Source organism: Punica granatum, unplaced genomic scaffold (assembly GCF_007655135.1).
Source record: "Punica granatum isolate Tunisia-2019 unplaced genomic scaffold, ASM765513v2 Contig00325, whole genome shotgun sequence".
NCBI lineage: Eukaryota > Viridiplantae > Streptophyta > Magnoliopsida > Myrtales > Lythraceae > Punica > Punica granatum.
The window spans coordinates 1-27407 of record NW_022204284.1 but is presented as its reverse complement, the minus strand read 5'-3'; the positions used below and the strand labels follow the sequence as shown (position 1 = coordinate 27407).

Genomic DNA, 27407 nt, shown 5'->3' with positions numbered 1-27407 from the left:
GATAGCAAGGTTCCGTGGACCTACGAAGGGAGTGTCGGGAACCTCGAGCGTCAATTCAGCGTCATGGGCGTGACGCGCTCGGGACGAGTGTATGAAAACCCGGAGGTCGCGAACAAAGGAAAGGCGCCTGCTGCGACATTAGGAATCGCCCCGGAAGCTACGCCGATCCCACAAAAGAAGGTGACCGAAGAGGAAGCCGAGGCTTTTATGAAGATCATCAAGGCAAGCGAGTATAAGGTTGTGGAACAAATGGGCAAGTCTCCGGCCCACATTTCACTACTCGCCCTTCTCTTAAGTTCGGAGCCACATCGTGAAGCGCTCCTGAAGGTCCTGACGGCAGCACAGGTCCCCAAGGAGACGGCTCCAGATCTCATTGAAAAAACCGTTGGTTCGATATTCTCCAACAATATTTCATTCTCGGATGACGAGCTTCCCTCTGAAGGGTACGCACACTCGCGGGCGTTGCACATCGTCTGTAAGTGCAATAACTTCGTGGTAGGCCGGGTCATGATCGACAATGGTTCGGCTCTCAATGTATGCCCTGTTTCCACCCTGAAGCAGATGAATGTGGATCTGAATCGTATTCGTCCAAGCAAGACAGCGGTTCGAGCCTTCGATGGCTCGCGGAGAGAGGTGAACGGAGAGATCGACCTTCTGATCGAGGTAGGTCCATGTTCATTCAATGTCACTTTTCAGGTGCTCGACATCCCCAATGCCTTCAGCTTGCTGCTCGGGAGGCCATGGATCCATTTTGCGGGCGCAGTCCCCTCCACCTTGCACCAAAAGCTTAAGTTCATCGTGGAAGAGCGACTCATCACGGTCAAAGGTGAGGAGGACTATGCGATTTATAAGGAGACGGCTGTCCCCTATATCAGTATTGGGGACGATCAGAACCTCCCCTTCCATTCGTTCGACACCATCTCCGTCATCCGAGACTACGGAAAGGCCGGTCCGTCCCGCGCCGACCGCATGGTGGGGAAGATCTTGCTGCGCCATAATTACATTCCGGGTTCCGGACTCGGAGCACGTGGGCAAGGGATCAACCGCCCAATCGAGATCGAAGAGTACAAGAACAGGAGGGGACTCGGTTTTCGCCCTTCCTACCACGAGATTATTGAAGCCCGTAGAGGCAAGCGCCTCCACCGTCTCGCAGCGTACTACGGGAAGATCAACAGGGGCACCCCAGTTCCGCCACTCTCCCACTTCTTTTCAGGATCACAGCACATCGTCGGAGGTACTCTTGACGGCCCCTCCTCGGATTTAGACGACGCGCTTGTCGATCTGCCAGGCATATACGCCGTCACCGAGGAGACTCCTTCAGGGGTCTACATCCGCCTCGCGCAGGAGAATGAGGAGCTCAACAACTGGACCTCAGTCCCGCGCTACTCGGCTGTAATCGCCGATGTGTAAGGCTATCTTTGTAGACGATGTTTCCCGCGTGTCGGCAAAGTCATAAGCCACACGACGGAAGAGGGGTTTTTGTTATGGCATCAATGTTCCCACCTTCAATGAAATCCCTACATGCATTTTTGAATTCTCGTGTCTCCTTCGTTTCCTTCTCTCTTACTCATTCGCAGCACTTTAAATATTTCTAAGACGACTCGTTTAAATTTCCAGGCTCCACTCGAATCCAAATCTTCGACGCGTCGATTCGAACCCATCCGAAGAACTCCTCGAAGAGCCCCAACCCATATACTTCGGGGAAGGGCTCGACGAGGACGGTCGAGTGCCTGAGATAGAGGAGAGTTTGCACCGCCTCGAGAACCGTCAACTCACCTCAGTTGAGCCAACAGAAGAAATCAACATAGGCACTGAAGAGGAACCTCGCACGCTAAAGATCGGGACGGGCCTCGATCCAACACAACGAGCTCGGATGATCGATTTCTTGAAGGAGTACCAAGAGGTCTTTGCCTGGTCCTACGCCGACATGCCGGGCTTAGATCCGTCGATAGTCAAGCACTCTCTCCCACTCGATACAGAGAACTTCCCGCCCAAACGGCAACACCTACGGCGGCAGCGAGCCGGCCTTCTCCTCCGCATCAAGGAGGAGGTCGTCAAGCAGATAAATGCGGGATTCCTAGAAGTCTGCAATTACTCTGAATGGGTGGCAAACATCGTGCCCGTGGAGAAAAAGGACGGAAGGGTCAGGGTTTGCGTCGACTATCGGGACCTCAACAAGGCTAGTCCTAAAGACAACTTCCCTCTGCCTCACATCGACGTCTTGGTCGACAACACCGCGCGCCACAATCAGTTCTCCTTCATGGATGGCTTTTCGGGGTATAACCAAATCCGGATGGCTGAAGACGACAAGATCAAAACGACTTTCATCACGATGTGGGGCACGTTTTGCTACAAGGTCATGCCCTTCGGGCTCAAAAATGCCGGGGCAACCTACCAACGGGCAATGGTTACGCTCTTCCACGACATGATGCATAAGGAGATCGAGGTCTACGTCGACGACATGATCGCAAAGTCCAAGGAGGGAGAGGATCACCTCGTCAATCTGAGGCGTCTCTTCGAACGTCTCAAGAAGTACAAGCTTAGGCTCAACCTGGCCAAGTGCACATTCGGCGCGAAATCCGGAAAACTGCTAGGATTTGTGGTCAGCGAACGAGGCATCGAGGTCGATCCTGACAAGGTGAAAGCGATTAGGGAGTTACCTCCGCCATCAACAGTGCGCGAGGTACGGAGCTTCTTAGGACGACTGAACTACATCGCGCGTTTCATCGCGAACTTATCAGATAAGTGTCAACCCCTCTTCCGGCTGCTTCGTAAAAATGCAGCAATTGAATGGGACGACGATTGTCAGAAGGCCTTTGACGATATTAAGACATACTTAGTTCAGTCGCCGGTGTTGGTCCCGCCCACGCCAGGTCGACCTCTCATTCTTTACCTGACGGTGCGCCGGCAATCATTGGGGTGCATGCTGGGACAAGAAGATGAGTCCACACGCGCAGAACATGCCATCTACTATCTGAGCAAGAAGTTTACTGAAGGGGAATCCAATTACCCGGAGATTGAGAAGATGTGCTGCGCACTGGTGTGGGTCATGCAGAGACTTCGACAGTACACCCTCTATCACACTATCCGCTTGCTGTCGAAAGCGGATCCCCTGAAATATCTACTTGGTAGCCCATCCTCCATGAGAAACATTGCAAAGTGGCGCTGTCAACTGACGGAGTACGACATCGAGTATGTGCCCCGCACATCAGTCAAGGGGCAAGCAATTGCAGACCATTTGGCGGAATTTCCCATCGAGGATGACACGCCGATCAACTCCGACTTTCCAGACGAAGGGATCCTCCGAGTAGATGAGGAGGAGGATGGGACCGCGTGGAAGATGTATTTCGACGGCGCGGTGAATTCCACCGGTTCTGGTATCGGCGCAGTGCTGATATCCCCGGACGGACGTTATTACCCGATTGCAGCAAAAGTTAATTTTCTCTGCACCAATAATGTGGCCGAATACGAGGCATGCATCCTTGGCTTGCAAGCAGCGATTGATTTCAAGGTGAAGGAGCTAGAAGTGTTCGGAGATTCAATGCTCACAATCTTCCAAACGTTAGGGCAATGGAAGACGAAAGACGCAAAGTTAGTGCCATACCACGAGTATCTCGAGGAGTTAGCGGAGAACTTCGAGAAAATCTCGTTCACCTACACGCCACGTATCAAGAATCAGTTTGCAGATGCACTCGCGACACTGGCATCAATGGTGAGCATCACAAAAGAAAACCTCATCGAGCCACTTGAGATCGAGATTGCCAAAGGCCCGGCTTACTGCGACACAATCGAGGCGACTGATGAACAGCCATGGTACGAAGACATCAAACATTTTTTGCAAACTGGCCAATACCCGACATTTGCCAACCGTCGGGACAGGAAAACACTTAGGCGACTCACAGCGCATTACTTCCTGAGCGGAGAGACTCTCTACCGCCGTTCCTTCGACGCCACGCTACTCCGGTGTGTTGACGAAAACGAGGCACAACGCCTCATGGGAGAGATACATGAAGGGAGTTGTGGACCCCATATGAGCGGTCTCATGCTCACCAAGAAACTCATGCGCCTAGGTTACTTTTGGTCCACCATGGAGGCCGACTGCGCCAAACACGTCAGACACTGCCACTTGTGCCAGGTCTATGCCGATCAGATCAAAGCACCCCCCAATGAGCTACGCCCGATGGCGGCCCCGTGGCCCTTTTCAATGTGGGGCATTGACGTGATCGGCCCTATCAATCCCAAAGCATCCAATGGACACATGTTCATTTTGGTGGCAATTGACTACTTCACCAAGTGGATCGAGGCCATAACGCTCGCTTCGGTCACCGCAAATGCCGTGGCACGTTTCCTTAAGCGCGACATCATCGCCCGATATGGAGTCCCCGAAACAATCATCACCGACAATGCTAAGAACCTGAACAACAGGATCATCGATGAGCTTTGTGAGCGATTCAAAATACACCACCGCAATTCCACACCATACCGTCCCCAAATGAACGGTGCGGTGGAGGCTGCGAACAAAAACATCAAGAGGATCATCGAGAAAATGACGGTGACCTATAAGGATTGGCACGAGATGCTCCCTTTTGCGCTCTTGGCATATCGAACGTCCATCCGCACTTCAACCGGGGCAACTCCGTACTCCCTAGTCTACGGCATGGAAGCAATCCTCCCAATCGAAGTGGAGATTCCCTCCATGAGGGTCCTCGCTGAGTCCAAGCTCGAAGAAGCAGAATGGGCGAAGCAGCGCTACGAACAGCTCAATCTCATTGACGAGAAGCGGCTAACAGCACTCTGCCACGGTCAATGCTACCAACAAAGAATGGCTCGAGCGTTCAATGCAAGGGTTCACCACCGCGAATTCCGCCCCGGTGATCTCGTTCTACGAAAGGTCTTGCACATCACACCTGACTCTCGGGGCAAGTTTGCATACAAGTATGATGGACCTTTCGTCGTCAGGGAAGTCTTCTCCGGAGGGGCAATTATCCTAAGCGATATGGACGGGACCGAAAACGCACTCCCGGTCAATGCCGATGCCCTTAAGAAGTACTACCCTTAATGGACTCTTTGTCATCCGGCGGTTTCTTTGTGTTCTCGGAGGTTTCAGGCTACCGTCCAGGCCCTTATCTTCCTCTGTCTTCCTTTGGGCTCTGTGCCATTTCACCTCACCACATTTTCTACTTGTCACGCACGTGTCCTGTCCATTCAATTCTTCTCATCTAAGGATACTTCAGAGAGAAAAATAATAATTTTCCCGCTAGGTCGAAAACCTCCTTGAGGCGGCCTAGGCAAAAGTTAGGGAACGAGGGGCACGACTTAAAATCCCGCAAAGGGGAGTCGCGGCAAAAGGAGAGCGCAAATCAATTTCTCGCTAGGCCGAAAACCCGCAAAGGGCGGTCTAGGCAAAAGTTAGAGGAACCGAGAGGTGCGATCAGACCCGGACAGGGGCGATCGTAGCAAAAGGTGAGCACTCATGTGAGAAAAGTCAAATAAAATACCCCGCTAGGTCGTTACTCATCCTACGGCCTAGGCAAAAATTAGGGGCAATTGTCGGCTTGACCACGAAAGAACAGCGGCACTTCGCGTGAAGCTACAGCTAGTAGTGGTTCGGCAGTCCTCGACGCAAGCAAACTCTCTTCGACTCTCCAGGCTCGAGACATGCCTCGAAATGGGGTCGAATCGTCGTATCCTTAATTTGGAGGATCCTAAAGATCCCTCCCTTTACCTTTACTCAAAACTCTGCGGGCCATGCCCCTCCTTGTAAAAAAGCCTTTCTTTTAGTCAAGTACTTGTCACATTCGGGGACACGGCCGCCCCTCAAATGGCAACTGTGTCCAAATCCCCGAAGCATCGCTACATAGATTTCCTTTGCACATCGTAATTCCAGCGGTATTGCGTGACTGACAACGACCGTTAGCCGCTATTCCTTGTGTGCAGGTGTGAGCATTCGGATCCGGAAAGGTGTCTCTTCCTGACGGACTCATGTCTGCCTTATGCGACAAGGCGAAATCCCAATCCGAGCGGATGACCCTCAAGGAGACACACAACGCCCAATCCTGCGAAAAGCGACGAACAACGCTTGCCACGGCACCGTCATAAGCACAATATGAGCTCGAATCCAACGGATCATGGCCTTCACCCTCCGGCGCCCTGCGTCGTCCCCCAACATTAGTCATTGCTTCTACATTCCATTTTTACCGCTTTTCGGACTCCGCGTCCAGGACTCCGTGTCCATCTTTACTACTTTTCGGACTCCGCGTCCAGGACTCCGTGTCCATCTTTATTGCCTTCCGGACTCCGCGTCCAGGACTCCGTGTCCATCTTTACTGCTTTTCGGACTCCGTGTCCAGGACTCCGTGTCCATCTTTACTGCTTTTTCGGACTCCGCGTCCAGGACTCCGTGTCCATTTTTACTGCTTTTCGGACTCCGTGTCCATCTTCACTGCTTTTCGGACTCCGTGTCCAGGGCTCCGTGTCCATCTTTACTGCTTTTTCGGACTCCGCGTCCAAGACTCCGTGTCCATTTTTACTGCTTTTCGGACTCCGTGTCCATCTTTACTGCTTTTCGGACTCCGCGTCCAGGACTCCGTGTCCATCTTTACTGCTTTTCGGACTCCGCGTCCATTTTTACTGCTTTTCGGACTCCGCGTCCAGGACTCCGTGTCCATCTTTACTGCTTTTCGGACTCCGCGTCCAGGACTTCGTGTCCAGGACTTCGTGTCCATCTTTACTGCTTTTCGGACTCCGCGTCCATCTTTACTGCTTTTCGGACTCCGCGTCCAGGACTCCGTGTCCATCTTTACTGCTTTCGGACTCCGCGTCCAGGACTCCGTGTCCATCTTTATTGTTTTTCGGGACTCCGTGTCCATCTTTACCGCTTTTCGGACTCCGCGTCCAGGACTCCGTGTCCATCTTTACTGCTTTTCGGACTCCGCGTCCAAGACTTCGTGTCCACCTTTACTGCTTTTTAAAATTCTTGTTCACTTTTATTTCTTTCCGGACTTCGTGTCAACCTTTATCGCTTTTAGGACTTCATGTTCCCATTTATTGCTTTACGAACTTTAGCCCTGCATTTGCTTGCCATGACTCCTTTGTCTTTTTCCTCCCGCAAACAGGTCCGTTGCATCTGGGAGAATGGCCAGATAGTCGTCAAGACCGAACGGGTGCTTCTCATAATCTTTGGCTGCACCCTCTATCTGAGCACGCAACCAAAGAGGGGCAAGCTGTCAGCACCTAATTTTGGTCAACCGGCTTCAGAAGGGCAGAATGGTCGTTTCTGCCACCCGTGAGGGAAGTATTTCCGATTAATTACCCTAGTAGTCACGACTTTTTGGAGATAGCACATTTTCCTAATCTAGCACCAAATTTGTGATTTTTCAGAATAATAATACCATTTGGGACGTTTTCGAATTTCGCGTACATCGGCGTCAATTTTCAAAATTCGGGACAAAATTCGAGATTGAAAATAATTTCATCGCATAATATAGATCATTGAATTTTTCTGAACGTGATGGCGGTCTCGAATTATATTTCCGACGTCCGATCGAGAAGACGGAATTTTCAATTTGTACGCGCGTCAATTTCAAAAAAAAAAAAAAAAAAAAAATAGGGACACGGTCAGAAGTCAGTGACTTCTGACCGCTACTCCTCCTTCATCATTTTCTTTTCCTGTTCTTCTTCTTCCTCTTTTCTTCATTTCTTTTTCTTTTCCTTTCTTCTTCTTCTTCTTCCTTGCAGGGACGTCTCCCGACTCGTGACCTCTGTGCCGATTGAACCCGAGCCTGCCGACTCCTCTGCACACGCCAAGCCCTCTGAACACGCCAACGATTTTCGACACGCAACGCCATCTCTCTCTCTCTCTCTCTCTCTCTCTCGGGAAAAAAAGGGAAGGACCCTCAGCTCGAACGGGGATCGGCTCTCGGGAGGGGGCATTATTTTTTTCACTCTCAGCTCGAGCTTTTAAAGGAGGAGCTCGATTTTTCGGGGGGACTCTCTGGCTCTCGCTCTCTCTCTCTCGGCAGCTCACAGTTCGGCCGGGAGTTTACGAAAAAAATCCCTCAACTCACACGCGGTCTCCCATAGCTCACGGCCCGCAGCTCGATTTTTCGCGGAAACCCGGAGCCCGTTCGGTCCGGACGCTCGCAGCTCCCGATCTCGAACCCCCGCAATTCGGATCCCGGTTCTCACGCCTCCCTCCGCACATTCTCCGGCTTTCCCTCACCTCGGCTCCCTCAGCTCCCAGTTCGGCCCTCAGCTCACCCGAGCTGCCACCCGAGCCGCCCCGAACCGCCTCCCTTCTTCTCCTTCGTTTCATTATTTTTGCTAACCGTCGGCTCCTCCTCTCCGGGCCAGCACAGGTAGCCGCCCAACCGCCCAGCAGCCCAGCCATTCGGTCCGACCCAGCGGTAGCCGTCCAGCCCGGCCCAGCAACAATCCCGTTCGGCACGGCCCGACCCACCGACGGCCCAGTCCAGCACCCAACAACCCAATCGGCCCAGTCCAAATCTCAAGGGCCCAGTCCGGCCCAATTCTCCCTCAGCAGCCCAACTCCCCGGCGAATTCTTTTTTTTTTTAATTTTTTTTATTTACAGAATCACCCCTCAACTTCCCGAACTAGGTAAATCTCCGACTTAGTGGCATGTTTAGGGCTCCGATTCTGAATATTAATGCTTGCTTGGACGAATATGATGTGAAATGAGCGTTATTGGGTCGTGTGGGTGATCGGATTTGTTGCGAACTCGATTTTACGAACTTTTCATTTTGTCTCATTTCAGTCCAGAGGACGCATTTTTATTTTTCTGGATCTGTCCCAAATTTTAAAATTCCTTTAAGCCAAGTCCCAGTCATTTGTACCATTTCCCATTCAGTCCAGGAATTTTTTCGAATTTTTCAAGCACTCCAAGGAACTTTTCAAGTTGTTTCAATTTAGTCCCGGGGTCATTTTTGCCTTTTTCAGATCAGCCCTGAATTTTGAATTAATTCGGTTCAAGTCCCGGTCATTTTAATATCTTCAAATCAGTCCCTGAACTTTTTCGAAAATTTTAAATCAGTCCCTGAACTTTTCGGAATCTCCAGATCAGTCCTGAACCTTTCGGAATTTTTAAATCAGTCCCTAAACTTTCTGAAATTTTCAAATCAGTCCCTGAATTTTTCGGAATTTTCACATTAGTCCCTGAGCTTTTCGAATTTTCACATCAGTCCCTGAGTTTTTCGGAATTTGCAGACCAGTCCTTTGACTTTTCGGAATTTTCAAATCAGTCCTGAACATTTTCCAAAGACATCCAGCCCTTTCCTACTTGGATCACTGACCGACAGCGTGTGTGCCACGTTTAAATATTTTATTCTTGTAATTATATGTATACGGCATGACAACGTGTGTGCTTTTGCATGATTTTTCCGCCTCCCATGAATCGGTGCCGTTTTATCGATTTCGTTGATATCGTGTTTGCGTGCATGTTTGTATGTGTTTATCAAGATCATGGCGGCACCGGTTATGTAAATTTGTATGTTCGCCGTGCTTGATGTGGTGATATGCTCTTGATCTGTGCTTAAAATGCTTTATCGTTTAAAGAAACCTCACGTGAATCGGGTTAATCATGCAAACTCGACCTAAAATTAATTTTTAAATCCTAAGGCGATCGGGAATTAGGATTCGCATCGGACGGTCCATCAATGATCGGCTCGACGGTCCGAAACCCGAATATTTAGAGCATTTGGCAAAACATTAATTAATTTAATCAATAATTTCACTAACGGGGTAATTGGACGTTCACACGATTAATTAATTCACTTGGCCCTAATAATTTTGTACGAATTGGTAATAAACCGGTAACACGCGTCGATAGGTTGCAAACATGCGTTGGTGCCCTTTTCAAAACTTGCAAATTTTATAAAACTCGAGACACGTAGTTCGATGTGACATGGATGTCTAGGAAGGACTTGCGCGTCTTGATTCGAGGCCTCACCTGATTTCAGGAAACTCAGGTCGGGACGTGGAAGTTCTTCTTAGATCACTTCCGGATAGATTAACCGATCTTTGGGTTCTTTTAGGGTTCTTGACAACCCTGGAAGGTCCAGGGGATCGGTTAGCGCCGGTCACAGGCCAAGGTGGCCCGCACCGCGTAATCTCTCTTTCCCGAAAACAATTTTTATCTCAAGGGCAAAATCGTCTATTTGCAACCTAGCGACACCCCCCTAGGGTTAGAATAAGAGAAACATGCGGTATCAGGGTAGGGATGGGCTACCTATCTAGGCGCAGGTTCATCTGCATAGCCCGCCCTATCCAACCGATGAGTTTTTGTTATTCTAGCATAGTCTCGGGTAGTTAGTTCGGGTGGATTGGCTCAAAATACAAATACCGGATTAATTGTATACTTGGCTAAGACAAAATGGGCAATAGTGGGATAGGCACTAGGTTTTAGGATGTACAAGCGGAATCAATGTTCGGTAATAACCTGTAACAACCGTAGTGTCACAACATAGAACAACCCTAAAAATAACCCACAAACACTAGGCTTGACAACAGACGTCACGTACGTCAGGTCCTCATAAAATAATGCCAAATGCGAAATACCTTCCCGAGGCGATCCTTGATCGATTCACACCTTGTACCTACTTTGTTTGCTTTAGGGTAGGATTTGTATGCCAAGATACCCCGGTTAATAATTGGTTAATTCACGTAAATTCGGCAATAACAAGATCCCATTGCTTGTTTATTTATGTCCGCTCGTTAACATTCTTGCACTTGTTTGTCATGCGGATCGAGCCCGATCCTTTAGGGCACGATTCATAGGGGGTCCAACGCCCCCAATCGTAGATCACGGGGTTCAATTTCCCTAACACTGAGCGCGCAACTTAATTTCAATTTCGGTCTTTTCAAACCACACGGTGAGCACGAGTGGAATAATAACCGAATGCAATTCGACCGGGATTCAGTTGTCGTAACTTGTACTTTATTTATTTGAGAGGACAATGTAAGGATTTATATTGTACATTCATTCATGTAAGAATCCCGGTCGGAGAGTGGACGGTCGGAGTGTTCCTTCGAATTTACGGTGTCAAAACGCGTAAGATGAGCGGAACTTAATTAAGCGGTAATTAAATTAAAATGGCAAGCCTAGATAAGGTAGAGTACCGATAGGGCACGCGAGATATAGGCTCGCATGTAACAGAACCCCCGAATTCGGAACCTTGGGTTTCGTAGACCATATGCCTTAGCAATTAGGTGTACCCCGTACCCCTAGACCCGGGTAACTTGCCGGCCCTCCACCTTCGGGTCGTAAAATGGCAAGTGGCGACTCCTTCTCACGTGCGTCCGTCGAGCGTCCCCGGGAAGGTGGACACCCCAAAGCCGCGTTGCATAGGCGCGCGCACGCGTGCCCCGACGAGATGAAATTCGGGTGCGCACACTAGTTTACTCTAATTTTTTTCTTCAACAATGTACCATAAACTTTCAAAAAGATACCGCATCTATCATTTGTTCACTCCACGTGGTAGACGATATCCGACGTGGGAGTTAATGGAGCTAAGAGGAGTGAAATGTCACTAGTGCCCCTCCTTGCTTTTCTATCCCCCAAAGAGCTGAGGGGAAATGTGGAAATTAATGCAGGAATGGAAGGAAAGAGGAGGAGGCAATGGAAGGACCTGTCGGCAGCAGCCACCCCGCAATTGGGGCCGTCAGAACCTCCCTCGTCGGAGAATACATATACATTAGGTAATATAAAATTCCGTCCATGACGAATTAATATTTGTCTACGAGGAAGTCAATTTTAATTTTATTTGATTAGTGTTATTTCTAATCATATTTGATAAAGCTTCTTTAGTTTTCTCTTCAGGGAGAGGGTATTTACAAAAAATTGAGCTGAAAATTCATTTTTATGTTTTCACAATAATGGGAGGTCTCTTAAGTCATTGGGCTACATGTGAATTTATGCAGACTTTTAGAGGAAAGTTGATTTAAATTTTTTGGGCCTACATAATTCCTATGTTTGGTTGGACCATGATAATTCGTATTCCTACCTATACATTCTCACTCGAATGGTAATATAGATTACCACTAGGGCGAATGTGGATTCCCACCTTGGTGGTACAATAAACTAATTTTCCTAGTAATGTTAATTGAGATACTAAACATGGTAATTCATGTGTATAACCGGTTATTTAATTAATGAGAATCTATATCGAAACAATGTGGATAACTATAGTAATCACCGGTAATGCCCCAAATGCCACCTAGTTAAGGATTCAGTCCAAGAGAGGCAAAATTCAGCTAAAGGTAAATAAACTAAACTTATAAAGTCAAGGGTTGGAGTATGATAATTTCATGGAGAAAATAATAGACTTGATGTAAAATTTCACTTGACTTATAAGTTATTGAACCCATCTTCAATCCAAAAATTTGAGTAGTAGGTTGTTATACCCAATCTCTTATAAATCCGTTAGTTTCTCTTTAATTTTTATGCGTGGGACAATCTCTTTCAACCCCATCCCCACGTGGCACCATGTGCATGTAAACACTTAAACACACACCTTAACAACTTACCTTGAGCCGGGCTATACCATGTAAAATTTCACTAGACCTACAAGTTATTAGCCCATCTCTAACTCAAAAGCTCGAGTCAGTAAGTTATAGTATCCAATCTCTTATAAACCCATAAATTTCTCAAATTTTTTACGTGGGATAATCTCTCTCAACACTTAGATTCGACAAAGTATACACTATAAGTTGGCGCGAGTGTCACCCCGGTGCTCCCCTAAATTCGTCACTGGGTAGAAGAGTTTCAGTTATGTTTCTTGAAGATATTAAAAGCATGAATTCCAAATTGTTAGTTTCTTTTCTAACTTTTTTAATCACTAACCACATATATAAAGCTTTCAACTTCTATAAATAAGAATATTTTGGAGCTTTCTAAGTGATACGTGACAAATTTGTAACCCACCATTTGTCCCACCTATAGTTGGTAGAAACACCAAAAGTCCTTTTTTTTTTTTCTTTTTTCTGTTACACCGAAAGTCCCTTAACTATGGATATTTCTATATGGCATCGTCCAAAACGTTGTTTCTGCTTTATTTTTATGATAGTATATAGATTGGAACGAGAAACTGGATAATAAACTTTTGTTTATCCAGCTAGTAATATAATAAGGAGAAAGAAAATAAAAATTTATGCAACATATCACAGTAGACACCTTAAAGAAAATTTATGGATTTTTAGCCCCGAAAAAGATAATTGTTTAAAATGAAAAACGAGGAAGTGACCAAAAAATTTGGACACTTCATAAATGTTCTCTCCTTACAAAATATACCCTCTAAAGAGCCGCATTGGCATGAAGTAAGGAGTACGTTGATTAAGAAGTGATCAGCAAATCAAAGCCAGATAGCTTCGGCCTCAATGAGCATCCTCTTGAGCGAGCCATTGAGTTGGAGGGTCATGACAGAGCTGGCAGATCCGACAAGCTTCCCGCCAATGAACACCGCTGGGACCGAGGGGCTGCACCCGAGCCTCACGAGGGTCCACTCCATCTCCCGGCCCCAGGTGTCCAGCTCATCCAGCTCGTATACTGCCGGGCTCACGCCCCGATCATATAACAGCCACTTGATTGCATGGCACATGCAGCATGAGCTCTTGCTGAATATCACCACCGCCTTCTGCGATGCCAAGCTAGTGACCCGATCCATTCTATTTAAATGGTGATAATAAGTCTGCTAGTAGAATGTTTTCTTAACTAGTGGTTGAATGACGAAGTTTGGTACTACTTATTATGATTTAGGATGTTATTTATGCATGGCCTTATATATAGGCTGTGGTAGAATTGCTTTCTTTTCCTTTATTTGGAAAATATTGTCAAAATTTCTTGGGAGGGTGGAATCAAAAGAGGGTATAGCACAGTAGTGCACGTTATCACCTGATAATTAAGATGTTTCAGTTTCGATACTCACTGGGACTATCTGTGTCATTTATTAGTTATTAGAATTTATATTTCATTATACTATATTAATGGGTCTCTCTTGTAACCGAAAAACAAAATAGGTGGGTGGATTTGTGGAGGAAAAAAAAAAAGGAGGAAGGTTCCTTGAGATATAATTTGACTTCGATGCCTAAAAATTTCCTTGGATCAGAACTTGTATCATATTGAATATTAATTACTGTAATAAATGGTTTAGATATTCCGGCACTCGTAAAACAGGTGCATATAACTTTTCTATGGAAGTCATTAATTTTTTTTGTTTTTTTTATTAATATATAAAATGGGCAAATAATTTTCACAAAATTATACACAACGAAAAAGAAAAGAAGCTAGGAATATAGGATTAAAAGCCTCTGAAAATAATAGATTTTATTTTAATGCTAAAAGAAAAGGAAGTAGTAGATCAATTGCATATATGACAAAGCTACTAGAAGCTTGCTCTAAGGATACTCGATTGTTTGGAATTGAGGTCACTGTTCTTGGAGATCATAAGCTGGTCAATTTTTTTTTTCTGATGTTGTAATAGTACCGTTATAATAGCGTTCTTCTGTCGTACGAGATTTTAAGTTCGACTCTAAAAGATAGACCGAGGGGATACAAACTATGATGATTAGTGGATACAAGCTGATCAGTGGCAATTATAGGCACAAACTATGCATAGTTCTGTCCTCGCTAAAAAGATTAAATGATAAAAAAGAAACCCTCTTGATCTAGGATCAGCTTGTACAACCCAAGAAATTTCTCATTAAGGCGGGACTCACGCGATACCATCAAATTTGAAATCTATATATGCATTCGGGATTATATATATATACATATATATATCGGTTATAAGAGAAAGGTTAATAAGCTTAAGTATGATATATATACCCGGCTTCCGCCCTGCAATTCACCCAAAAAAAAAAGGTAAGATATTATATATATATATATATATAATATGGGAAAATAAATTGGAAACTCTTTTTGCTGTCATTATATTGAACCCTTTTCTTAGATCTTAGGGAAAAAAAAGAAAAAACCCTTCTCATTACTATATTGTAATTGTAATCGATATGCATGGAGGAGTTGAGGTAATTAGCAATAACGGGAGAATAAGTTGTTCTTTCCAGTTTGTGATTTTAAGCTCTTAATTAATTAATGCGAGTGGCTTTAATGCGAATCAACAAAACTTTTATATTTCACCGAAAAATAATTACAGAAATATTCATGGCTACCCGAGGCAACTAGGCAAAGAATATTATGATCGTTTGGGATTATTAAAATATTAATTAAGAATATAGACGACAATGGGGGAAGAGAAGGTTCCTTCCTTGAGATGAATTGGCTTTGTGAATAGAAGCTTAGGAGTTGTTTGGAAATGGAGTTGAGATAACTCCACTCCATTCTAACTATATATATATATATATATTTATTTATTTATTTATTTATTTATTTAGTTGGATTGTAATAATAAGGTGGAAAAAAAATAAAAAAAGTAATGATTGTATTGTTGAATTATAGGAAAAAGTGAAAGAAAAGTAATGAATAATTTACAGAAAATAATGATTATATTGTTAAATTGTGAAAAAAATAATGAATAGTTGAGAAAATTTAATATTAAAAATTAAAGAGAAAAGGAAAAATAATAATTGTATTATTAAATTGAAAATAAGTGGAGTTAAGCAGAATAGAGTAAAAAAAATTATTCCAAAACCAAACAAAGCCCGTTATTGAGCATATATTTATATTATATAATATATATATATATCTATATGCATCATTTGTTCTAGATATATATGTCGAGAAATATTCAGCCGAAAGCGGAGTTTAAATGGGGATAATTTGGAATTAATAAAGAAAAAGAACAAAGAAAGAAATTAATAACGAAAGATAAAAATATGAGTAAATTTCGATGATACCCTATAATTTGCAAAATGGTCAGCGATACCCCTCCTTTTAAAATTAGCCATACACTATCCCTCATTTCGCTAATTTATACTGTTTTTTCTTAAATCGAGTCAAATTTGGTTCGATTAAGGAAATCAGGTAACGAGTCGGTCGGTGCAGTTCCGTGACATGGAATCCATATGGCAAAATGATTGTTCTCTTAGTGTCACGTCAACGAAAGGAGGGGTAGTGTGTGTAGCTAATTTAAAAAAAAAGGGGTGTTTTTTACTATTTAACATATTATAGGAGTTTTAGCCCAAAAGTATTGATTAAAAGGTGCTTGTACGGTAGGCCACTCATTATTGATGATCCGTAGGGTGAGAATATATTATAGCCACGTGACGATCAAATCGATAGTATCCAATCCAATATGGGGATGGGATCATATATAAAAGAGAATGTCAACTTTGAATAGGATGCCTTACATCTTGCAATGCATGTGATATATATCAAAGATCGATTACGTAAATCAATGAGGGTGTACCGCAATAGTACATGTTTTGCTTGTTATCATTATCAAGAGATTTTAAATTTGATACTCGTTGTGATAATATTTTTATTTTTTTATTAGTTATTAAGATTAATATTTTATTGTACTAGTTTTATGGGCACCTCTTGTAATTAAAAAGAAAAGAAAGATCGATTACGTTATATAAATCGTGATGGGTGGGATCGATGCCGCTCCATAAATTAGCACGTACACTACATATATATTCTATCTCTAGATTATGTGATGCTTCTAAAAGGTTAGTTAATTGCAGCATTACTAAAGGTTAGATACAGACTTTACTCTTCTAGATTTTTAACCTTTTAAAACAAACAAAGAAAAAGAAGAGATTCTATGACCTTCAAACAGACAACAGTAGACAATGGTTCATATCTTATTATCTATTGATTCTTTGATGATATATAACGTTTTGATTAATTTTCATTCCGTGCGTTGCATAAATTTACGGGCACATTAATTTACTCTTGTCAGATTTTCTTTTAATAACATGTAAGATTAAATCACGACAAATTTCGTTAAACAAATTTCAATTTACATAAATTGTTTTCAATAAACCGCCTAGAGTATTCATATATTTTTTTTACCATATTATCACATGAAATTTCAAATTAAATTACAATCATTTAAAATTATTTAAAATTACTTTATAATTATGATTTTTCAATAAGATTATCTCTATTATGTAGTCCTAATGGCTATTTATTTAATTATAATTATTAAGTGGATGCACTGGCAATTTTACTATGTACTACATTTTCCATGTGCGTTGTGCGGACTTCTTTTTTTCATATCACTCCATAGTATATTATTCAATATTATTATTGTTTAAAATTTCAAATACAACTTTATTATTAAAAATATATTTTTCAATTATAAATTTTAAATTTTAAACAGTAATCTAATATCATTTTTATTTTACACATGTTTATATTTAATAATTATTATTATAATTTTTAGAAATTTTCAACTATAACTAAAGTTATTGAATAATAATCCTAATAAATTAGAGTAATTTTAAATAGTTCAATAATAATTTTCCTACTAATTTCCTTATTTAAAGTGCACTAAATATTTTTTCAATCATTAAGATTATGCAGATTTAACACAAATACTAAGTTCAAGTATACAAACTTGATTTTATTTTATTTTCTAAAAAATGATGTTGTTTGATATCCTCACTTTCATTTATTAAAATTTTTTCTTTTTATATGACCTAATTTTGTAGAACTATTGATTTTTGTTAGTGTTTTGATCATATATCAAAGAAGAAATACTGTAATGTCATTTTTATATAATTCTTGTGATATTTCATAATATTTAATTGAAAATATTATTAGGCTTGTGTTGGGATAGTTTCACTTTTATATTACATTTATATGTGTGTGTGTGTATATCATAAGGTTGTACGTTATAACCAGCCATCATATTTAAGCTAGGTTAACATTGATCCGTCCGCCGTACCACGTGATCCTCACATATGCCCAGGAATTCCTTCACTAGTGTAGCCATAATTGCATAGTGAAAGATATAGTAGTCGAAAAATATTACAAATCCTAATCATTAAAATTGACCATGGCAAAGGCAGTTGTCCGGATAGATTTCAATATTATATCATACTCTAGAAATTGTTTATCAGTCTTCTTTAAAGAAATTATATATCATGTTTATGATCTTCCTATATCCATGCCCATATGGAATTCCATATATCATTTGAAAACTTCTACTGCTTATGATCTATCTATCCATGAGCAGCCTTCACTGCTGAAATTATTTTCTTGCCGAAAGACATGTGATATCTGGCTTATGGTCTATCTATGTATGCATGCACAATTAAGAAAAAACTAGATGAGAAGACTGCATATATGCTCAGGCTAGAGTTATTAGAATAACGAACTCATTGATGATGAATATTAGCAACTTCAAATATACAATATAATTAGGATAAGTTATGTGCATTATAAAAAAAAGGAGAAAAAAATAGGATGGTGATATGAGATTGAAAACATATTTCACTAGTAATTTCGCCTAATTTGCAATTTACTTATTAAATTTGATGGTTATATACAGTATATAATTTAAATTGAACGTCATATTTCGATTTTAAATTTTAGTATCACTTGTACATAATAGTGCAAGTGCAACAATAGTATCAACAAATTACTCAAATATATTTTATTATATTTCTTTGATAACAAATTAGTGCGCATGCAACTTAAAAGTTTTCTTGAACATAATGAGAACATGAATAACGACCTTACACACCTTCAGAATAACACAAGTTCAAAAAATAAAAATATAACTCGATAATAGGGAAGCACATGACTTCTATCTTATTTTTTTTTTCTACAAAGGTATTTGAGGTGGAGTAATTCGAAAGCTAACAATTAACAAAATCAACAGAATAGATCCCATCTCAATCCAATGTTTTTAAACTTGGCGACCGGGTGGGATGGCCCGTAACCCATTGCTTTGTCCGGGCTGGGGTTAACAAAAACCCAATTGAGTTGAAAGCCCGGTCAAAACTGGTAAATCTGGTTGACCCATCGACCCGATTGACTTTCTGTTACGGTCGAATCGGTTATTCCAAGAAAAAGATTTCTTCCCCATTATTTTTTTTTAGAAAAATTAGAATATATTTTATATTAGAAATATTAGATATACAAATAGGATAACTAAAAGATGCTTTTTTCTAAATTGTAAGTTAATTTTGCATATTATTCGTAGTTTTTAATAAAATTTTGAATACTTCTAGATATCGGTTCTGAATTTTATTGTTGCTTGTGATAAAATTTTGTAATCGTTACACCAAAAAAAGAGTATCATGTTTTAATATATTAAGTTAGTAACTGTAATTAATTAATTAATTATTAAGTTATAATGATAGAACACATTAGGGAGTGCTATAGTTTAACATATTTATTTATATTATATTGCACTTATCATTTATTTTTAATTATTTATAATTTATAAAATAAATCGGTGGTTGAACCGGTTAATCCACGACCACGCGTAGAGGCCAGTTCGATGCTCGGGCCGAGATTGAAAACATTGATCTCAACAGCTTAAAATTGTCACCGCATGAAAGAAAAGTTTCTAGACAATCTAACAATAATAGCCCACAATTACAAAAACTACTTCTTAGCATGTCCTTTGCGCTTTTCAAGTTCGTGATTTAGAGTGAAAATCTATCATCTTCTAAAAGTAATAGAGAAATAAACGCACTAAATATAGAATTTTCCGACTTCCTTAAATTGGAGATTTATGAATTTTTATGATTCGGGAATTTTTGGTCATCCATATGAGTAATGACCTTTAGGAATTCTGTGTGCATTATTGAATTTTTTTATGCCATTCTTAATTCATCATCAGCTTATTGTACAATTTATCGAAGTCTCATAAGATGCGACTCAAAAAGTCATTCAATTGCAGCCTAAACTCATCCTTCATGGCATCGTTTTATGCGTTGACTCAGCTTTTATATATTGTAAGATACTCTTTTTCCTCTCAGAGTTGAAACGTGGTTCACATGAAAGATTTGATCATGGGCTTAGCTTGTCAATTACATAAGAACATTCAGAGATAAAAATAAATAAATAAAGGCAATGAAAAAGAAAAACACATATCGAATCATAATCAGATACAATTCCAAAGACAACTTATCTATGAGTTATAATTCTCTCTCACGGAACAAGTTGATTTCCCCTTTCCCATTGAGACATAAAACGATGGATCGGAAGTACTAAGCGGGAGAATCACGATCCTCGTGGATCAAATAAAATGGATAGATTATCCATTTATCTATTATGTAAGATAATCTTCACCGTCCATAGTTTTAATTTCCTTGTGTTTCTCTAAAAGTACTAAGCACCGTACATGACATGTATTAAATTTTCATTGGACTTATATGAAATTTGGGTACCACCACTTATCAGCTTGAGCTTTTAAGTGGATATGGGCCCGAGCCCGTATAAGCCCAATGGGAATTTAATATGGTATTAGAGCCCAGGTTACGCGTAGCGTGCCCACGCGCGTGTGCGCACCCACACCGCGTCAGGCCCAATATGTCCGAGTGCAGCCAAAGTGTGCGCCTCGTGTTAGTCCCCCCTTGCCCGAGCACGGAAGAAGAGCCCGGCTCAAGGTCAATTGTTGAGGGCGGGTGTTTAAGGGCACGTGACAACGTGTAGGCAGAAATAGATCACACGTTACACGTGAGGGCGGGTGTTGAGGAGTAAAAATGGGATAAATCCCACATCGAAAAAGAAAAAGAATATCCATGAGTTTATATGAGACTTGGGTACCACCACTTATCAGTTTAAGCTTTTAAGTGGATATGGGCCCGAACCCGTATAAGCCCAATGAAAATTTAATAACATGAATCGATCAGTGGAAAGTTCGAAATTACGCGTAATGTATCAATCGCTCGCTAGTAAGTGTCACATCCCTTGTACGTGATCTAAAACGACCCGATAATGAGATACATACTTTCTATACGTTTCAAGTTTGGCAAAAAGAATCATACAGCTGTAGAGAGGGAGAGGGAGTCGTGTTGATTGATGATGATTGATGAGGGGAGGAGGATGCTGCGATCCGACGTCGTCGATGGTTGCATGCATTTTCCTAAATTATTCTCGCCTTCTTTTTTGTGTCTTTCCGCCATCAAAAAAGTTTGGCATTCCACTGCACGACTTTCATTCATTCATCAGATCATCACTTTGATACCATGGAGGTTGGTCGGTTTCTCGATCTTATCCCTCTCTAGACGAAAATTTTGATTTCCTTAAATCATTAATTGATTATTTCACAAGGAAAAATTGTAATATTAACGTGAATTCGTTAGGAGAAAGAGAGTATATCGAAATAGTACTGACGCTCTCGCATAAAATCGAGAGGTTCTAGATTCTACTATGCCAGTAAAAATTTTCATATCTCTAATTTTCTTTGTCCATCCATATACTAATCTCATGAGTGTTTTTTGTAATAAATCAAATATATCTGTCACTAATTATCCTTAGTCAATTTTCTCTTGTCGTCGGTCCCAAGTCTCAACTGCCACTTCAAGGTTTTGCATTACCTTGACAATTTGATTGGTATATTCTCAAGTCATGTGATAAGGTAGGATTATCAAAAAATTTATACAGCAAAAAGACTTCGTAAGAAAAACTTAATTAATCATATTTTAATCATATCTTGAGATTAATTAAGCACTCTCTAGTTCTTCCCATGGCTTCGATATAGATTCCATTACGAAACTAATAGAGAGGCACATAACTTAAAAAAAAAAAGGAAATTGTAAAATACCCTAATCTTATTTTCAGTTTTTTTATTAATTTCTGCAATTTTCCAATTTTTTGGTTGTCTAAAATTATTTTAGCTTATCAAAGAGGGTGTAGTCCAGTTGCTTATATCCTCGCCTGGTAATCGAGAGATTTCAAATTCGATACTCAGGTGGATTACCCGTGTCTCTTTATTAGATATTTAAGATTTCTATTTCATTCTATTATGTACATGAATGTCCCATGTAACAAAAAAAAAAATTTAGCTTGCCTCACAAGATGACAAAGAATTGTATAAAGAAGAACTGGATGAAAATCCAAAAGAAAATAGTTTTCAAAGGCTGAGGCTACAAATCAGAAGGGCAAGAAATTGATTGGCCTTTGGTTTACCAATTGGGCCGGTTCGTATATTTTGTGCCCTAAACTTTTAGGTCACTGTCCCTTTTGTGGGTCACTTATACGTGGCGGCTTGATGGTTCACATAATTTTAATAATTCATATATTGTGTATGCCCTCAAGGCAGAATATATTATTTTACAATATTTATAGTATTTATTAATTCGTATAATAAAAATAAGCAATCTTCGTTTTCTTTTTTTTGGGTTACAAATATTCCACGCATATATAGGAAAGGAAAATATTCGATAGGGTGTGACGACTGAGGAAAGAGGTCCCAATATATGAAAGTGAGATAACTTTTGCATCGATGTGAATGTGATCTTAGATTTCGGCATATATGAAAGCTATGCTATTACTAGATTTCTCAAGAACATACGCCACATATATACACATATATATGTAATGTATATTCATTTATATTTATATTTATATACGTGGGGAGAAAATTTGATAAGTTTTTATAAATTTCGTGTTTGATAAATAAAAATCTAGAAAAAAACTACAATTTTTGGCAACTTTAATTAATTAGTAGGCTTTTTTTGTACAGTGTACGCATTGGTATTTTGAAAGTCAAAAGGTTTCGAACGATTCAATTCGAGCCTGATGGGTCCATCAAAGAGTAAAACATTTTCAGCATTTCTTCATATACAAGACTCGAATTCAAAATCTTATTTAAAAGGATTAAGCGTTGAATCACTCAAATCAGCCATATTGCTTAACAAGACCTTTTTTTTTAAAAGATGTTATCTAATAATATTCAGAGTGTACGAGTTTTCATGGATTTTAGTGGTCTTTATGAGTTTTATTTGCCAATAATCACTACTTCCACAAAAAGCCTCATAACCACCTCAGTTTTTCTTTCCCACCTGACATTCGGAAACATGATTGGCTCCGGCTAATTCGGATTTGGTTTAGGTCAGTTGTAAACAACCTCGTTTGAATTTATGCATGACATTATATTTTTCTTATTTGAACTGTAACCATTCTACCGATATGAAAACGTGACAAATTGGAAGCAATGAAATAGTCAAACATATATCGTTTGTAATGGCATATCTGTGAAGATTGAACTTGGATATATATCAATTGAGAATTTGGACTTGCCGAAAGTTATACTTCGAGATAATCATCATGCTTGGGAACCTAATGACAGATGCATGCTATAGCAAATTTTCTTTTATATATATATATATATATATTGAAATATATGAGATATCTGTGTGTATAAATATATATATATATATATATATTAAATTACCCAAAAGGGAAGATTTTCTTGGCTGATGCTGTAAGAGCTTTTGTTGTCATTTATCCCCATTATATATATATACATTTATTTATAAAAATATGATTCTATTTCTATTTAATTAGATTAATTTGTTTATTTACATCATTGGATTTTCCAAATATCTCACTTTCTGGAGTAGAATCAGAACCTTAAAATGGCGACAACAAAAAGGGTTCCCTCAAGTGGATAACCAATTTTGTATTCTCCAACTCGGCAGATGCCTCCGAGATAGATACAGCCACGAAATGTTTGAAGATAAATTTAATAAAATCCTCGCTCCCGCTCAAAAATTAGAAAGCCCGGTGGTCCAACTGATCCGTTCGATGAGTTTGTAAGGTATTCACATGATCATGAGAATTAGCCTAGCGAAATTTAAACACTAGTCATTATCATATATATATATATATATATATTTCATGAATAGATGGTGATTAAGTTAATGCCTATCAGTTGATATTTCCATTATCTGTTATGACTAATTAGATAGTTCTCAATCATTAGGTACATTCAGATTCTCTGTTCACATGCCTATTAATTTAGAACTTGATGCTATACCTTTTTCTAATGGGAACACAGAAGTTACACTTCTAGATAAGTTTTGGGGAGTTTAATTGGAAATTTTATGAGTCCTTTCATATTATTTTTAAATAGAAAATTGTTGATGGTTGGTTTCAAGCAAGTGGTTCGGCGATTATTCTCTTTAAGTAAGATATTAGATTTATGTCTCGTGAATAAAGAAATCCTTGCCGAGAGCTTTGCTTCTTAGAGGATAGACCCTCTCGATCCTGAATTATTCAGAATATTTATCTCAATTATTTTTTTCATTAAGAGTGAGATCACAGAGCCTTTTTAGTCTATTAGCTAAAACAAATTTTCAGTCAAGTATTAGCTTGACTTTGACCGCAAGATAACATCACACCACGCGTGAGGTGTTCTCCACGTAAATGGTTGAAAACTAATCCTCACTCGAACATTGGCTGAGTGGCATTTATAAGGTGTTTCGAGTGGATTTTAACTCCTGCAATTGCGAGTAAAGTCCTCTCAGTGACTTTTATGTAATTGTAAGTTAGCAGACTTCTATGAGCAGCAACACTCTCAAACCAACCGCGATAAGTCATCTATTTAAGTTTCTCTAACTCGATTTTTGGCACACCCTTAACCCAATAGGGTTGACAGCTTAATGGTTAAAATTTTTTTTAGGGAAGTTTCATATTTAAGTCACTTTAGAAACCGGTAGGAGAATACTCTCATTGGGCCACATGAACGGCTTGTGACTGTATTAACTTATTTCTTGCGCTTGTAGGTTATTCACGTGAACCGTGGAATTAGTAAGGCAAAACTCATACACCTTTGTTATATATATATATATATAAAGAATTTTGATGTACCCACTTTAATAAAATAAATATAAATATAAAAAAGGAAATGTAATGTATGTATATCTTTATCTAAAACAAGAAAAGCTCCAAAGAGAACAAAATAAACTTACTTGGACCAAGTTGATAGGAAAAATGAAAAGGCATTTGAAAGCAAAAAGGATATCGGAGAATAACAGATTGAAGCCGTACCAAGGACTACGAGGTGTCTCTTTGTGTTAGAGAATCGTCATCGCGCAGCTTCTTTTCTGTCCTTTGCATGCAAACTCACACTCATCATTGTCACGTCATATTCAATGACCATTTACGTGGAATCTCTCATATTGGAATAACTTGCTCATATCTAAAACGAACATCTTCTTCCCTTTCTTTCCTTGGCATTTCCCGATCGAACACATAAAACGTAAATCACGATTTGATTATATAGCTCAAAAGTGCGGATGGATTTTGTCACAATCGTGACCACGCCAGCATCTCATCCAAAACCTAGCTACCTAACGTACCTTCCCTCCCCCCAAATTCTATATAAGCAATCCACCATGCAACCCAATCTCCTCACGCCAAAACCTAAAACTTACGACAAATCATACAAATACTTCCTCAAGCAAACCCTAGAGAGAACTAAAACCCTCCTTTCAATTCATACATTGTCTACAACAACCTTTTAACCTTTGGGAGTGACATACATCACACAGAGAGAATTTGAGTCCGCTGTAATGGAGAGAGTCAAGAGGATGGTGTCCGAGAAGCCGGTCGTGATATTCAGCAAGAGCTCATGCTGCATGTGCCACACCATCAAGACCCTATTCTCGGACTTCGGGGTGAACCCCAATGTCCATGAGCTAGACGAGATCCCAAGGGGGAAGGAGATCGAGCAGGCCTTGGCCAGGCTCGGTTGTAGCCCAGCTGTGCCGGCGGTGTTCATCGGTGGTGAGCTGGTGGGCGGGGCCAACGAGGTCATGAGCCTCCACCTCAATAGGTCCCTTATCCCAATGCTCAAAAGCGTTGGAGCCCTATGGCTCTAAGGATACATGCATATATTATCTATATAAGAAGTTCACTATTTATTATGTGGACTTCAGCTAACATCCGGCAAAAGAAATAAGTGTTTTTTTGGGACACATATATAAATCTTTCTTGAGGTATAACTATATGTGTTTTTCTCGGATGTATGTAGTCATATTACAATGTGTTAAAAGTGTCGAATGTCGATAATTAGTTGCTATATGTATGAGACTGCCCAATGTCATATTGGGTAGTTTATCTTTTTGTAGTAACTATATATGTGTATGTTTTTGTTGTCTAAGAATAAATTATTATGACTTTATCGTATAGTGCAGTACCGCACCTCTCACCCGGCGACCAAGAAGTTCCAGGATTCGATATCCAATTGAACTACTTGTGCGCACTTATTAAATATTTAGGATTTTTATTTCAATGTACTACCGTTCATAGGCTTCCCCTGTAACCGAAAAAAATAAATATTATGACTTTTATATAAATCTATCTTTATCTATATATAGGTATATATATATATAATCATTAAGTAGGTAATCTGACTTTTTTTTTTTAAAAAAAGAAAAGTCACTAAGTAATTCTCCCTAAAATTCATGTGTACGTACGTCCATGAATTCTCCAAAAGTATTGGGTCTTCTGGCCAATCAAATTTTGCATGCAAAATGTACATAATTACAAGTTCATCCCCCATATATTTGCTGTTTCGTCCTACACAAACTTACATTTCAAGTTGATATACGCCTAATATCTATATTTGTTTTCTCAACCCAACAAAGAAATAGTAAATGCCCCACACTAAATTGGCTCAGCATGTACGCATTCAGGGATGGACGGAAGGTGAGCTGAGTAGAACGGTCACCCTATCCTAAAATTATAATATTTAATAAAATTTACATATTGCTCTTCAAATTCTACTGAAATTTCTCATATTTGACCCCTAATTTGGAAAAATATCTTTTTATTGGCCCCTCAAGAAGCTCACCTCCCTTGCCACGTCCGAATTCTGGATCTGTCCTTGCGTAGATATACATATCTCCCACAATCACGATAAAAAATGAACTCCAGTCTATAAGGTGTGCCAGCAGAAGAGGTTTCCAATTGATTAATTAATCGGGTGGTTATAAGACTAAGGCTCCGTTTGGGAACGGAGTTTGATTTTAGAATCATGATTTTGATTTTAACTCTACCCACTACACAACAAAAATACACGTTTCCCAAGTCAAATTTATAATACAATCTCATTTGTCATTTTTCAGAATCAAAATCAAAATCAAAATCAAACTTTGTTTCCAAACGCACCCTAAATCATTAGGACCGATTCCAAGTAGTGATCTCCATGAACGTCCAAAGTATATATCTTCAAATTAAAACCAGCTAACTCGAGGTTGAAGCTCTTCACTTGCATGTCAATAGATGCGTGAAATGGATTATCTCTTTCAATCGATCCAACCCAACCAGAACAAAATGACCATGAGTTCGGACTTCGCGTCATGATCGTCATGGGCATCAAATCAACCACCAGGTAAGTTACCAATACGGTTGCATAGCATCCCTGAGTTCATGGCCCTTTCAAGGTTAATGGGTCTACTTATATTTTTCATCAGGTAAATAAATAGGTCTCTTCAAAAAATTTGGTGTATATACACAAATTAA

At 40.3% G+C, this 27407-nt stretch overlaps 3 protein-coding genes across 3 annotated transcripts; 2 read left to right on the top strand and 1 right to left on the bottom strand.

The window, feature by feature from the left end:
* Nucleotides 1–969: 969 nt before the first annotated feature.
* Nucleotides 970–5059, top strand: LOC116190130. The gene is made up of 2 exons (XM_031519788.1): nt 970–1374; nt 1736–5059. The coding sequence occupies exons 1-2, from the start codon at nt 970–972 to the stop codon at nt 5057–5059; spliced, it is 3729 nt and encodes a 1242-aa protein (XP_031375648.1).
* An 8049-nt stretch (nt 5060–13108) lies between these two features.
* Nucleotides 13109–13741, bottom strand: LOC116190134 (monothiol glutaredoxin-S10-like). The gene has a single exon (XM_031519794.1). It carries the CDS (start codon nt 13675–13677, stop codon nt 13366–13368), a length of 312 nt encoding a protein of 103 aa, XP_031375654.1. The 5' UTR covers nt 13678–13741; the 3' UTR covers nt 13109–13365.
* Nucleotides 13742–25277: 11536 nt separating this feature from the next.
* LOC116190129 (monothiol glutaredoxin-S4-like) lies at nt 25278–26069 on the top strand. The gene has a single exon (XM_031519787.1). It carries the CDS (start codon nt 25454–25456, stop codon nt 25760–25762), a length of 309 nt encoding a protein of 102 aa, XP_031375647.1. The 5' UTR covers nt 25278–25453; the 3' UTR covers nt 25763–26069.
* The last annotated feature ends 1338 nt before the right edge of the window (nt 26070–27407 follow it).

Excerpts from the sequence above, each read along its gene's own strand:
- LOC116190134 (XM_031519794.1), bottom strand. The coding sequence starts at position 13,677 with ATGGATCGGGTCACTAGCTTGGCATCGCAGAAGGCGGTGGTGATATTC.
- LOC116190130 (XM_031519788.1), top strand. The coding sequence starts at position 970 with ATGGTGGGGAAGATCTTGCTGCGCCATAATTACATTCCGGGTTCCGGA. Across the intron at positions 1,375-1,735 it reads AGCTCAACAACTGGACCTCA|ATAGAGGAGAGTTTGCACCG; the intron begins GTCCCGCGCTAC and ends CGAGTGCCTGAG.
- LOC116190129 (XM_031519787.1), top strand. The coding sequence starts at position 25,454 with ATGGAGAGAGTCAAGAGGATGGTGTCCGAGAAGCCGGTCGTGATATTC.